General features: G+C 42.0%; 1 protein-coding gene across 1 annotated transcript in view; it reads left to right on the forward strand.

Annotated features, from left to right (window-relative positions):
* The window catches only part of LOC124536060 (serine/threonine-protein kinase SMG1), a 114502-nt gene extending 102271 nt beyond the window's left edge, over window positions 1-12231 (forward strand). The window contains exons 2-15 of the mRNA XM_047112484.1: window positions 3435-3643; window positions 5554-6889; window positions 6978-7214; window positions 7573-7790; window positions 8437-8564; window positions 8650-8870; window positions 9298-9431; window positions 9671-9908; window positions 10021-10119; window positions 10741-10938; window positions 11014-11177; window positions 11319-11395; window positions 11482-11585; window positions 11669-12231. Coding sequence (XP_046968440.1) covers window positions 3435-3643; window positions 5554-6889; window positions 6978-7214; window positions 7573-7790; window positions 8437-8564; window positions 8650-8870; window positions 9298-9431; window positions 9671-9908; window positions 10021-10119; window positions 10741-10938; window positions 11014-11177; window positions 11319-11395; window positions 11482-11585; window positions 11669-11746 — 3441 coding nt within the window. The 3' untranslated portion in view covers window positions 11747-12231. The remainder of the gene's footprint in view (window positions 1-3434; window positions 3644-5553; window positions 6890-6977; window positions 7215-7572; window positions 7791-8436; window positions 8565-8649; window positions 8871-9297; window positions 9432-9670; window positions 9909-10020; window positions 10120-10740; window positions 10939-11013; window positions 11178-11318; window positions 11396-11481; window positions 11586-11668) is intronic.
* The last annotated feature ends 2089 nt before the right edge of the window (window positions 12232-14320 follow it).

Raw genomic sequence — 14320 nt, forward strand, 5'->3', positions numbered from 1 at the left:
CGCCCCGGTGCAATACTTATACTAAATATATCACAGAAATTGTTTATTTACGACATCACATTAGAAACTTCGAAAATAATCAGTGTTTCTTAACTATATTACCCATGTTTCATATGCAAAAACCTTCCTCTCTTATTACTCTATTTATTAAAAAAAACCGCATCAAAATCTGTTGCTTAATTTTAAACATACGTGGGGACATTTGCCGTAAGCGACTGTGTTTGTAGTAACATTATCATTAGATAATGATAATTATAATGATTATCTGGTGTATAAACACTGACACGTAAAAACTAATATTTTATTTATGTATAATCAATATCGTTGTAGGTTTTTAAATCTTTAACAATCGCTACATCGTTTCGTAGCACGCAAAATGATTGTCAGTAATTATTTCCCAGAGAGCGTAATAAAAATTCGATGTTCTGAGTCTCAGCTGAAGACATTTTCAGTAATGAAGTCATCTATTTTTGTCTTTATTAACTTATTTACTTAACCTTAACATATAAGTAACATTTTAGAAGAACATCGCTTCGAGTATTTTTTAAAAAAAGAAAAAGACGATACCTATGATCTTATTATTATTATATGAAATGTAATCTAATAACGAAGGTTAGGTATCCGTGTTACCAATTACGGAGCTAATATATCATGCGGAATTCGGTCACGGTCTGCAGAACCTCTATGAACGTATCGTTTATTATCTCAGATGTGATCTCTGAATAATGATAGATGAGCGTAGAAGGGTTACGGATGAGGTCGTCTGATCGATTTCGGTCATTCGTTCGGTCGCGACGAAGAATAGCCGACTGCGCACGAGACGGTTATATGATGGAATGGCGACCTGATACGAGAGCGAGTTGAAGAACAACTTCTATTTCACAACTTTTTAAGAATTTTTTTTTTTTTAATTTTGGTAAATGTATAGATGACCGTAAATTCGAAACTTTATAATTCAACTAAAACCTGGCTTATTTTAAAATATAGAAAACTACTCGATGTAATGAAATACTTTAAACTTTTATCTATGGTTGAATCCGCTGTGTTAAGCTGCTGAGGTAATAAAAACGTTGACATCCTTACGTCATCTCACGCGAGCCCTCAATTAAAGTGTATGTCACAAGGCATGCACTAAATGGCTGGCTGAATTCCGACGCTCCTGCCGTGCCCAGGTCTGTTGCATGCATTGAGCCTGGATTCTCGTGAAATCTCGAATACCAAAGATATTTCCTTTCTAGAGTGCGCGTTGTTGTTAACCAACCAAATAGCTCAGCCTCGTAGCTATGCTACACGTCATGTAATTTACTTAACAATTTGCGCACATACTATGTTTTCCTTATAAACGTTGGCGCTCCGTCTGTTATGAAGAATTTGACAGTCATTAATCATCCCCTTCATTACATTTAGCAGTTAGAAAATAATTCATATGTACTAACTCTACTGGTAATACATTTAATCTTTTTCAAAATGATGTCATAAAATAAAAGGATTTTACAATTTATTTACTTAATCATTTGCAGTATATTGATTCAGATCTTTGATAAGTAATGTTTATGATAATTTCAAAGAGTGATTTTTATATTACAGTATATTGACGTCAGAGAACTCTATTCTATAATATTTAGATTCTATTTCTTGGCGGGCGCGTCTCGTGAGACCGGACCCCGACCATTCTGTCCTGTGTCACGCTTTTATTAACATTGTAGCTTTATTTACATTGGGAAATATTAAAAGGAGATGTTTACGTCGTTTATGTGCTTGTAAAAGTATGATGATGATCTACTTATCCGACTAAGTTTCTTTTGCCAGTTCGAGTAGAACTGGCAAAAGAAACTCAGTACGGTAAGGATGTTTTCCTTGCCGAACCGGTGGTACTGTTTAAATTGATAATCCATAAGTAAATGTAGTGATTTCATATTGAATAAAGGAATTTGATTGATTTGATTTGATTAGACTGGGAAGGTTCCAGACTGTGATCTGTTACTCTATAGTTAAACAGTTTTCTTCATGGTTCCGTTACTATTGTAAGGTTGTATGTCATAGCCACAAGGGACATAGCGACTTTGCTTATCGAGGTGGGCGGCGCATGCATGTTCTAAGGAATGGTTAATAATTCGTAGAGCGTCAATGTCTGTCGTCGTCGTGAGCGTAGGATACATATAAACTATAAGTAATAATCATAATCATAAAATAAATTTTCGATTCGAATACTTTTCTTATGAACAAGAAAAAGAAAAAAATGTTTTGCAAGTTTTTGTTTATGTAGGACAGATTTTTCTCGTTCTTGTTACTCGTAACTTAAAAAATGTTTGGTTATTGTTGTTACATAACGATGTTGCATCAAATATAGAACCAGTAATGTATCGACTGTTATCAGCGTAAACTATTTTGAATGAAATAATATTCAGTTATCAGCTTATTTCAACTTTGTATAATTTACTGCGACCGTCCGTTATCTATATCGCTAATGGAGGCTCCCTAATTGAAACGGCAAAACGGACCAGTAACATTAGCCTTCCCTGGTGCACTGGGAGGGGGCGTTTACATCCGGTTACGGTATTAACTCCTACACTGGCCTACATCCAGATGCTCATATTCGAAACATTATATTTATACTGATATCGTCTAACAGCAATACTAAGCATTGTTGTATTCGGATTTAAAGTATGAGTAAGCATGTGTAGCTACAGGAACAAGAGACATGACATCTCAGTCCTCTGGAGCGAATTTCATTATGTAAGAAATGCTTAAAATATCACCAATATCTGTCGGCAGTGCTGATAACCTATCATCAGGCGGTGTCAATTACCATCCTGAATGGAATCCGTTATATAAAAACTGTCCCTTGTGGTTTCTGCTATGCTACTAGGACTATACAATATAATGTTATATTGTATAGTCTCAGGCTATTCTAAGCTCAGACTAATTTCTTTTAACCGACCGTCGGGACCGTTCAATTGTGGTAGATTATGAGACGAACTTTTAAAAAAACATACATATTATTCAGCTGTATATAATAGTATGGATAAACAAATATTAAAATTAAAAGATTTACTTGGTGGTAGGGGTTTGTGCATGCCCGTCTGGGTAGGTACCACCCACTCATCAGTTATTCTACCGTCAAATAACAGTAGTCAGTATTGTTGTATTCCGGTTTGAAGGGTGAGTGAGCCAGTGTAACTACAGGCACAAGGGACATAACATCTTAGTTCCCAAGGTTTGTGGCACATTAACGATGTAAGCAATAATTAATATTTCTTACAGCGTCATTGTCTATGGGTGATGGTGACCACTTACCTTCAGGTGGCCCATATGCTCGTCTGCCAACCTGTACCATAAAATAAAAATATATTATTCAGCTGTATATAATAGTATGGATAAATAAATATTAAAATATCTATCAATATATTAATGATTATCGTTTCATCGAACAGGGCATATTCCGGCTGGCATGTGAACACGTCCTCCGGACGATGCGTCGCGGTCGTGAAACACTGCTGACCCTGTTGGAGGCGTTCGTGTACGATCCGCTCGTGGAGTGGGGCGGCGGGCGCAGGAAGCGAGGAGCGAGGCACGTGCGCGCCGCCAAGGCCATGCTCGCCGTCCGAGTGCGCGAGCTCAAGCACACGGCCAAGGAAGTCACGTAAGTACATAAAAAAAGGGGATTCCCCCGTAAAACACGACCAACTGATTTACAGTAATGAACGACAATGTTCGCTAATACTACATGTAGACTTGTAATGATCACAGCTTAGATAATGACTTCGATCGGTTAGCTAATCATCTATTACAGGGGAAAAACAATATATTAGCTAGTTCACTTATTAATGTAAATCGTTTTATTTTTGTGATATTATTAATTGCGGTAGTTTTTTACATATGTTATGTTACACAGTTTGTTGCACATTTTATAAATGAATACCTATTTACTAAATTGTTGCGATTCAACAAAGATCTTTGTTATAAGAAAGCGGAAAAAAGTTAAAGAGTAATACGGCTGTATAAGAAAATAAATGAAAAAATTGTTATAGTTTGTTTTGAACAAACGCGAAGTTTCGCGGTTCGCTCATTAGTTTAAATGACGAAACGCCGTAGCGATTGAAGTAATGTCAATAACTCGTAAACATCGTGAAGCATTGTATTCGTTGCTAATGATACATCTCGACTTATGCATTTAATAGAAAAAAAGTTTCAGCGTCTTATTTATTAGCTATATAATTTATTTATTATTATTAATAATATTTTATATTAGATATACAGCTTCGATTAGTAAAACTTGCGTTAGGATTGGGGACGACATTAGCTTCAGCCTAACAAACATGAAAATCTTAATGGAAGGCTTCTCATTCAAACCATTCAAGTACCATACAGTTAAATACAGTTAGCGAAGGCTATGCCAAACCTTCTGAGTAAATATGAAGTATGGATGTGTTCTGGTTCGAAAGCTGTGTAAACTATGTAATATTTGAGATGCAATGGCATGCTCTAAGATGTCATACTCTAAAGTTTGACGGTTTATTGATTATTTCTACTTGCATTGTTCGTGTCTACTGTCGGAGGTGTCGAAGGATTTTAATATTACAAACAGACACTCCAATTTTATTATATGTATCATCTCTATAACCTTGTATTAAATAATATGCCTTCTTTACCAATGTATTAAACGGCAAAGTTAAAAATGTCTACATACAAACAACTATTGTTTTGAATTCAAAATGAGTCTATTATGGTACATTTCAGTAACTTTACAATGACTTCTCTTCGATATTGATATAATCTAGAAATAAAAATATTCGTTTCGGTTATTTTAACATCTTTTATCACATGAGAAAGCGTGTCAGTTCAGTTTTCGCTTCACTGACAGCGCGGTTACAGCTGACATAATGGCGTATGAACAAAACATGACTCCCTAACCCCCTCGCTTTCGAGTATTTAAGGAAGCAATAAACACAAGCGACGTATCTTTACGAGTCGGTTCCCACTCGACTGAGAATACGCACGCGGTGATAACACAGTGACAGGCTCTCAACGCAAATATTTATAGCGCGCGTTATTGCTGTACTAAATTTGTATCTTTTTCCATTACAAGACCGCGGCTTTGGAAAGGCTTAAATGTTTCCTTTTTTATCAGATACGTTTTTCAGGGAATCTTGGATAACATAGGCATCATATAAAATGTTTGCATTAAGCTCCGTTGAGTAAAGGAAATAGATGAAAATATAATTTGTCTTATAATATTTTCGAAACGTTCATTTACTTCAAATTGCATATTACACTATGCATATTACCACATGGTCTTACTAAATTGAAGTTGGACTCCGCCACCTTTTATTTTAGTCCAATAAGTAATACGTTAATGCATTAAACGAGTATATGCGAACATAAGTTCACACTTAACAAGATTACTGTGAATAATGTAATTATATAAAAGGAATTTTGGCTAAAAATTTTCCGCAATACTCTGAATTATTAATAAGTTAGACGAAATTCGATTTTAAATATTCGCCGAAAGCGCCACACGTTCTGATGTATTTTATCTCTGCTTTATTTCAGCGATCAACTTTTGGCGATACTTCCCGAAGTCAAAGAGAGCGCAGAAAAATGGTTAGAAGAAAACGAAGAACTGAAAGCCGTCGAGGCGAAGCTTCAAATGTGCCACCAACAGATGGCGCTCATCAAAGAGATCGAAGCTTTTGGAAACGATCTCAATAACCACCCGCTCTACGCGATATCACAAAAGTATACTTCGTACAAACAAGCCAAGAACGCCGTAGAGGATTCGATGAAAGCACTCGTCAAAATCCTAAATGATTTTGACACTCAAATAGAGAGTTTTGCAAAAACTAATGAGGTTCTAAACGGACCTCAACTAATGACTTGGGTCCAAGAATTCTCAGGAACAAACGAGGAAGAAGAAGAAGAGCAACCAATTTTTGAACACATAAAGGAGTTTTTAACGAATGCTGGTCAAAGTTCAATGATTTCCCAATGCGAGCAAGCGGAACTAGAATTAAACCAAAGCATTCAACAGACCAATCAACTGGTCAGGTCTTGTTTAGAACTTTTAACACAATACGTGGCTGTCTCGCAGTATTACCCTCAGAGTCAGACCGAGTACCATCGTATAATGATGTTCCGCAAATATCTCGCTGCCGCATTAGAAAGTAAATCGCCAGAAGTTTGCAGAGAAGTCTCAAATCAAGTAGTGGCTTTAGTCAACGCTGAAACTGCTACTGGCGACACGCAACAAATTATTGCATACAACTACAGGTTGCAACAAATCAATACTGAAGCAACTGCGGTCCTGAACAAATGTTTAGAGAGACTTAAGGCGGAAGGAGGGCCCGATGCCGTGGTGTTGGCACAAGAAGCCTACAAGGAAGCTAAAAATAATATCAGTAATTGGGTGCGAACAGAAGAAGGTGCTACAGCATCTCTGGAAATAATCGTGGTTGGTCTGCTCTGTAACCTAAACAGGCGATATTTAATGTTGGAGAACGGAGCTCAAAGCGCAGGAGACTGTCTCGTAGACTTGACGTCACGAGAAGGGGAATGGTTCCTCGATGACATGAGCTCGCTCTCTATGCAAGCGGTCGAACTGCTCTCTTTGCTGCCCCTGCAGTCGGCTTCAGTCGACGATGCCGCTTTACCAGTCGCCGTGGAATGCGTGAGGAACGCTAATCTACTGTTAGCCGATTTGGTACAACTGAACTATAACTTCAGTACAATTATTTTGCCTGAAGCTCTGAAGAAAGTGCACTCCGAAGATCCTTCCGCACTGCTGATGATTAGCGAACTAAACAAAGTGATCATGGCCACACCGGTGCCTCTCAATGAACTACTCACGCAGCTTGAGATGCATTTCAGATACATAGTCATGGATATGGAGGTAAGAAATGAAAATCGCTGCCATCAGCAATGTTATTTACAAATTTATCGTCTCCATCGGATACATATAAGAGTATGTTTGCTTGAAGTCCCCCGCAGCCGGCGCACAAATCCTGGCGGCGGAGCTGCGGTCTCGCTACGAGAAGCTGCTGTCGTCGTCGGCTGAGAGCGAGAACCAGTCGGCCGGGCGCATGTTGTTAATGGGCTTCAACGGCCTGTTCGCGGCCGTCGAGCTGCGCGCGCGCGAGCTGGCCGACCACCTCGCCGCGCCCGTGCCGCCCGCCTGGCGGAAGATCGACCACATCAACGACGCTATGCACATGTCGGTGAGTCACTCACCGCACTTACCTCATGGTCAATTAAGAACACTTTAATTGTTGTTAAAATGTTCCCATTTTTACGCCCTTTCCCTGAGTAAAATTATTGAAATGGATGATCTGTAAATAAATAAATATGAGACAACATCACATACGTTACTCTGATCCCAATGTAAGTAGCTGAAGCACTCGTGTTATGGAAATCAGAAGTAACGACGGTACCACAAACACCCAGACCCAAGACAACATTGAATTAATGGTAATCTACATCGACTTGGCCAGGAATCGAACCTGGGACCTCAGAGTGGCGTACCTCCACTCGACCAAGGAGTCGTCGTCTGTACATAGTTTGTACGACATGTTCCAGGCGGCGATGCAGAGTCCCGCGCTCCGCTCCATCCTCGAGGACATCTTCATCGTGCGGCGCATTCAGACCGTGGCCGAGGTGTTCGGGTTGTGCGCGCAGCTGGCGAGCGCCTTCCGCGGAGCCGCGCCCGCCACGCCGCCGCCCGCCGCGCCGCCGCCCGCCGCGCCCGCCGCGCTCGGCCTGCAGGACGAGAACGCGCTCTGCAAGCCCGTTAAGAGGTTACGCATCCCAATTCACCACAACACTCGCTACTTTCTTATGCATTTGGGTACAGTCGACACCAGACGCAAATACTAAAACAAACCATCCTATCGGATTTTGAGGACGGCCAATACTCCTGTGCATTATAGTATCTTCGTTCATCAGAGCTTTGATAACTTGTGTGCAAAGTTATATGATGATCGGTTGAGTACCTGCGATAGGAAAGTTTAACAATCAAGCAAATACATAAATTGCATTTATGCTACGAATTAGTACTGTTAAGCAAATAAAATATTTAACCTTAAAACTTTGTTAATTTCAATATTAGTTTTCGGACGACTGCTGTAAACATGAATATTTTTCTACGATTTACATTCGGTCCGAGTAGCGCTGCTTATGAATTCAAAAAGTTTTCATTAAATAATAAACCGATTTGAATATTTTTCCAACTTAAATGTCTGTAAACTTTCGATCGCGGGTCGGGTGAGCAGTCAAATAACGTGTATTTTTGCAAAGTTTTGGCTTCTATGCGCATCGACTAACTGAAGCATGTAACTATGAATATATACTATCAAACTAGTTAGGCACACATTAGAAGTTTTGTTTTAATATCGTATAGTCTACATCGACTGCAATTAAACTGTCTGTATATACTGCTTTCAGATTCACAGCCGAGTACGTGTCCCGCTGCTTCCTCGGCGTGCACTCGAAGGCGCTGGCCTCCGTGCTGTGCCTGCTGCTGCGCCGCGCCCGACTGGACCTGCACGCCGAGGTCGAGCAGAAGGAGATAGGTAACCGCCACTCAGTGGCTTGTAACGTGGAGCTGACATAACGAGTGAACAGCAACCCAGTAAATAACACGAGTCCCGGCCGCAGGCGCGTCGTGGAGCGTGACGCTGGAGTCGCTGTGCGAGAAGGCGCGCGCGCGGGCGGGCGGGCGCGCACGCGAGCGCGCCGCCGCGCTGGCCGGCGCGCTGCAGGCCGCGCGCGCCCGCCTGCTGCGCGCCGCGCACGCCGCGCGCACCGCCGAGCGCGCCCGCGCCGCCGCCCGCGCCGCGCGCCTGCGCGCCGCCGCGCACGCGCACCTGCACGCCGAGGTGAGCCGCCCGACCAGTCTCCGGCGTTGGCCGTTATCATTCACTAAGCGTATTATGCACTAGTATAATAATAATAATAAAGTCTTTTTATTTCCTATAGTGTTAACATATTTTATAAAAGAAAATACTTATATCTATGTTAGTTTTGTATTGTGATTATATTTGTTTTTTTTTTTTTGTCAAATTATACTATAGGAACCCCTTCGTAGGATATAGGCCTCCTCCAATTCTTTCCATTTTTTCCTATTCTGTGCTAATTTTATCCAGTCTTTTCCAGTGGTTTCTTCTATGTCGTCTCTCCAGCGTCTTTGTGGTCTGCCCACGATTCTTTTTCCTCGTGGGCCGGACTAGTATGCACTAGTGTCCGGTGTAACAAATGTTAGTGCGACTGAATCCCTATTTACGAGAACCGATCGGACGCTTCCAGGTGCAGGTGCTGAGCAGCACCCAGGACCCGAGCGGGCCGCTGTCGCGCCGCGCCCGCGAGCTGTCGGCCGCGCTGGAGCGCCTGGGCGCCGCGCTGGAGCGCACGCAGGCGCTCGTCACCGCCGCGCACCAACGGTAGGGCGCCAGTCGCGCACCCATACAATGTCATACGAGCTGAATTCGCAGTTTCATTTAAGCGAAATTTATTAAACTTTACATAGCTTATAAATTCAACGATTTAACCCAAAAAAAACTAATTTAACTTGTATTTTGAGTTAAAGAACATGCATTACAAGTATGCCTAAAAGGCATCAGTACCGCATCAATTATCAAGAAATATGACCTGACTCACTCGCGCACTCGACTGATTCCAGACTGAAGTGGGGCGCGGGCGCCAACCCCGCGCTGCGCGGCGTCGTGCGCGCGCTGGAGGCGGGCTGGGCGGCGCGCAGTGCGCGTGCGCAGCGCCTGGCCTCGGCCGGCGCCGCGCTGGCACCACATGCGCGCGCCGCGCTCGCACTTAGTGCCGCACCCGCCGCGCGCGCCGCCCGCGCCGCCCGCGCGCAGCGCAACTCGCGCACGGCGCGCACGGCGCTCGCGCACTGGGAGAAGGTGCGCGCTCGCGAGTGCTTCCTATGCAACTCGCTTAGAATATAGCAGTACTGTACCAATACAGCTCGTACTATTATTCCTGGGATGTCAATGACTTTCCTCTCGGTTGCAGGCCTGCACGCTGGCGCAGAAGTACTCGCTGCAGGTGTCGCCGGTGGAGGAGTCGCTCATGGAGATGTTGCACCCCGAGGGGAACATCGACACACAATGGGTAGCGTGATCGAATGACTTACTGATATATTGAACACGGAAGTTCTACAATTGTGTTTTAAATCGACTCTGTAAAAATTTGCATATCTTACTACTATTATAAAGGCGAAAGTTTGTATGTATGGATGTTTGTTACTCTTTCACGTAAAAACTACTGAACTTTACCACAATATAGCTTATACATCAGAATAACACATAGGCTAAAATTTTTGAGGTTTCTAATGTGAGGTCGTAAACACATTTTCTGCGCTTACGTTGCAAAAGCTGACTGAATTCTATAAGATAGATCAAAACAATGTACTACAGTATTGTACAACTTAAAAAGGTCTACAAAAAAGTCCGTGATGGTATATGTTTATATATATGGAATAACCCACAATAACCATTTTTTATCTTTTACTTTGTACGAGAAATAATGACTTATTTACGAAGCGATTTTAAACGATTACTAGACTAGACGGGACGAACCTGAAGTCCACGCGAACGAAGTCGCGGGCAAAAGCTAGTTTCAAAATATATAAATATTTAAAGACTACACCTAGTTGTCCCAATCGTATAGTTTCAATCTACACCTTAATGCTATACATAGCCGATCGCAGCCATAACAGTCGTGGTGTGGCAGGTGGGCGCGGTGTCGGCGCTGGTGCACGAGGCGACGGGCGCGCTGGGCGGCGCGCGCGCGGCCGCGGCGGCCAGCGTGCAGCGCGCGGGCGCCCGCGTGCGCGCCGCCGCCGCCGCGCTGCGGGCCGCCGACGCGCCGCGCGACGCCCTGCACGCCGAGCTGGCGGGCCCGCTGCGCGCGCTGCTGCGCCTGCAGGACGTGAGTGCCGGGACTACAACCCCCCCTCCCCCCCCTCCGTCGTGGTGGTCCCTGTACCCTCGCCTCGTGTTCCAGGGCGAGAGTCCGGCGCAGGAGTTCTCGACGGCGTGGCGCAGCGCGTCGGACTCGCTGAGCGTGGCGGCGGCGGAGCCCGATAGCGAGACTCGCGTGCGGGCGGCGCTCGCGCACGCGGAGCTGCTGCGCGAGGCGTTGCCGGCGCTGCTGCAGATGCTGCTCGAGTGAGTGCCTCTTGACTTCCTACCTTATCGATAAAACTTTAAGTTACCCGGGGACGAGACGGCTGGCCCCCGATTTGTTCCCTGAAATCAACTGACAATAAATAATATCAACTGTTTAATTACTCGAATGCTACCTTTCAGGTTGCCGGGCGGCTCGGAGAGCGCTCGGAGACTGACACGCCAGCCCGCGCTGGGAGCGCGTGCACCCGTTAGGCATGGTGCGTATCCGCCGTCAAAGTGCCATGATTAATAAGGTGACATAAATAATATGCAACGTACTAAATTATAAACCGTCCCTCCGCAGCGGGCGAGCAGCGCAGCGCGACGGGCGCCGGCGTGTGGAAGCGCGTGCGCCTGAAGCTGGAGGCGCGCGACGTGCCCGCGCGCCGCGCGCCGCAGCACGACCAGGTGCGCCGCGCCCCGCCCCCTGCGACCCCCGCCCCGCCCCCCGCCCCCCGGCCCGCCTGACCGCTTGTTCCGCTTGTCCGCAGGTGGACTACATAATATCGGAAGCGACTAGCGCAGAGAACCTGTGCCTGATGTACGAGGGCTGGATGGCGTGGGTGTGAAGGCGCCGTCGGCCGCGCCGGCCCCCTCCCCCGCACCGCAGCCCGGCGTCGGACGCCCGCGCCGTGCGGCCCGCGCTCCCGCCGGGCGACCGGACCGGACCGGACGGCAGACAGCCGTCATCCGGACTCCGTCGGAGATAGATTGCCGAGTTTCATATCCGACTTCGATGCGATTTCGGAACCGAGAGTCGATTTTATTCTTATTTCATGGCGAGGCTCGATTTTTCACCCTTAAATTTACCAGTACGTTAGGCGACGGTGTTTCGGTTCATTTCCCAGATAATATATATGTATTTGTTATGTCATTTTATACAATATGTTGGAAATCGAGCTCCTTAAATTCTGAAGCGATCCGGTTATGAGATCGCGGCAGACCGAAATGTTTAGATTAGACTTTATTATTTTCTTACTAGTATGGCTTACGAACTGTAGGATCGAACATCTTCTTACGGATACTTAGACCACAGACAAAGTATGTGCTCAAACAAAGGAAAAGTAAACAAATATTCTTTTGACCGGTTTAAACGAAAACGACAACATTTCGTTACAAAAGATTAAACCATAACTTGACTTCATTAAAAAAAAGCGTCGTTTAATGTTCACTCATCCATAGATTAATGGGATTCTTCATTCGACATGTTAACATAAATATTTACTCTTAACATTTATGAATATATATTTAAATGTATTTTAATATAACAGTTATCTAGTTTGAGCTTGTTTCTCGGGAATTTTCATTGATGTTTCATTAATTATTGGTTTCACAGGAAAAACTCTAAAGAAAATATATGACAATCGTTAATTACAAGAAATAATTCGATGTACTCATTACGTATTAAAAATTATTCAAGAAAGCATGAAATAACTACCATTTTTTTTAATATTACTTTTTCTTGTCTCCATAGATATAGCTTTAGAATTCATGCTTAGAGTCGTTCACAGACCTTCACAATTTTTAATACCACTAAGTGTTACCGTCGTTTTGCTACCGTCTTCATCACCAACCACATCTTATGACGATGGAAGAAGATAATTTGTCACAGATTCTATCATAAATTAAGTATATAAATAGTACTCATTGTGTAGTCTAAAAATAATAAATGTTCAGTGTTAGAAAAACAAGCTTGGAAAATTCAATATGTGAAAAAAACAAGATCATATATAACATATATCTGTTGTCAAATCAATGAAGTTCAGAAACGAGCTCGTATATTATATCATAAATATATATGCATTTACCGGGTGTTTGAGGTGTGAATGTTACTCGTCCACACTATAACATGTAATCAGTACCTATCGTAGTAGAATATTGTGTGATTGTGGCGGTGAATTTATTTGTTTCAACAAAATCTTATTTTCACGAATTCTTCTAAAAATTATTCGAACAAGACATAAATTCCTTATAACATACTGTTAGATTATTACTTACAGGCTTTTTTTTCATATTTATTTTTCTATATCTTACTATTTCATTAAAACCTCACGATATATTTCAATAAGTTTACTACTCTCTTTGGTTATTCAGATATGTTGAAAATCAATTGAAACTACTTTCATAAAATTTAATTTAGGATAGGATAAAATTACCAGGAAATTGCCCAAAAAAAGTTTGCATGTTTATATTGAAATTTGTTTTTTTTTATTATTATTATCATGGAATAATATATTCACCGATTGTATGTTTGTGTCGCTTCATAATTATAATATTAATAAATGGTGTATGTCATATTATTGTTTTATTGATAACCTCTAATAAAAGTTGTGCACCCCCTTCCTGCATTCCATTCTATGTAAGTATCAAAAGTAGAAACAAAAAATAATTTTATTGCTTACAGTAGAAGAACAAGAGTTAAAAAGGTGATATATATTATCATTTGCTGTCAACTAAAATTAAATCATGTAATTTAATATTTATATTGTTGGAATATACATCTGAGCCGAACGACATGTGCGTCATGCCACACAAGTACCCTTAAAAAAAAGGGCGGGAGATTTTTGCGGCAGACATATTGGATCGCGATTATCAATATCACAATGTTATTTTATTTGTGGTGTAGATTAAATGTTTTTCTTTTGTGGTAGATTGATTGTTGTAAATTAAAGATCACTGTTGTAGAGGTTAGCCTATTTGTTCATTTTCTTTTAATTATTACTATTTCTGGTTCTAAACATATCTATATAGTAATATTTGTACAGACAGGACGCTAATTTTGTGATATTTTTACTATAAGGAAAGTAAACTACAAAACTACTAATCGATTAAAAATTCGTTTGTGGTTTGAAAGTTATATTACCCCAGGTGGCATAGTAATTTAATGATTATTTTCGAAAACTTAATAACTGCAGATAGTTATTGGTTATATTATGTCTAAAATAACTTTGATTTATTGCCACTGGACGAGTGTCCACACTTTCATAGGTATTTCATCTTTTCAATATTTAGTGCTGCCTATGTTAATTTAATATTTGTTATTGTACATAACAATTTAGATTTGCAGACTATATGCAAATAGATTTTTAACTTCCATTTGAAAGAACCTCTAATTATGAAACAATAATTGTTAGGGTTCATAT

This window comes from Vanessa cardui, chromosome 16 (assembly GCF_905220365.1).
Source record: "Vanessa cardui chromosome 16, ilVanCard2.1, whole genome shotgun sequence".
In the NCBI taxonomy this organism is placed as follows: domain Eukaryota; kingdom Metazoa; phylum Arthropoda; class Insecta; order Lepidoptera; family Nymphalidae; genus Vanessa; species Vanessa cardui.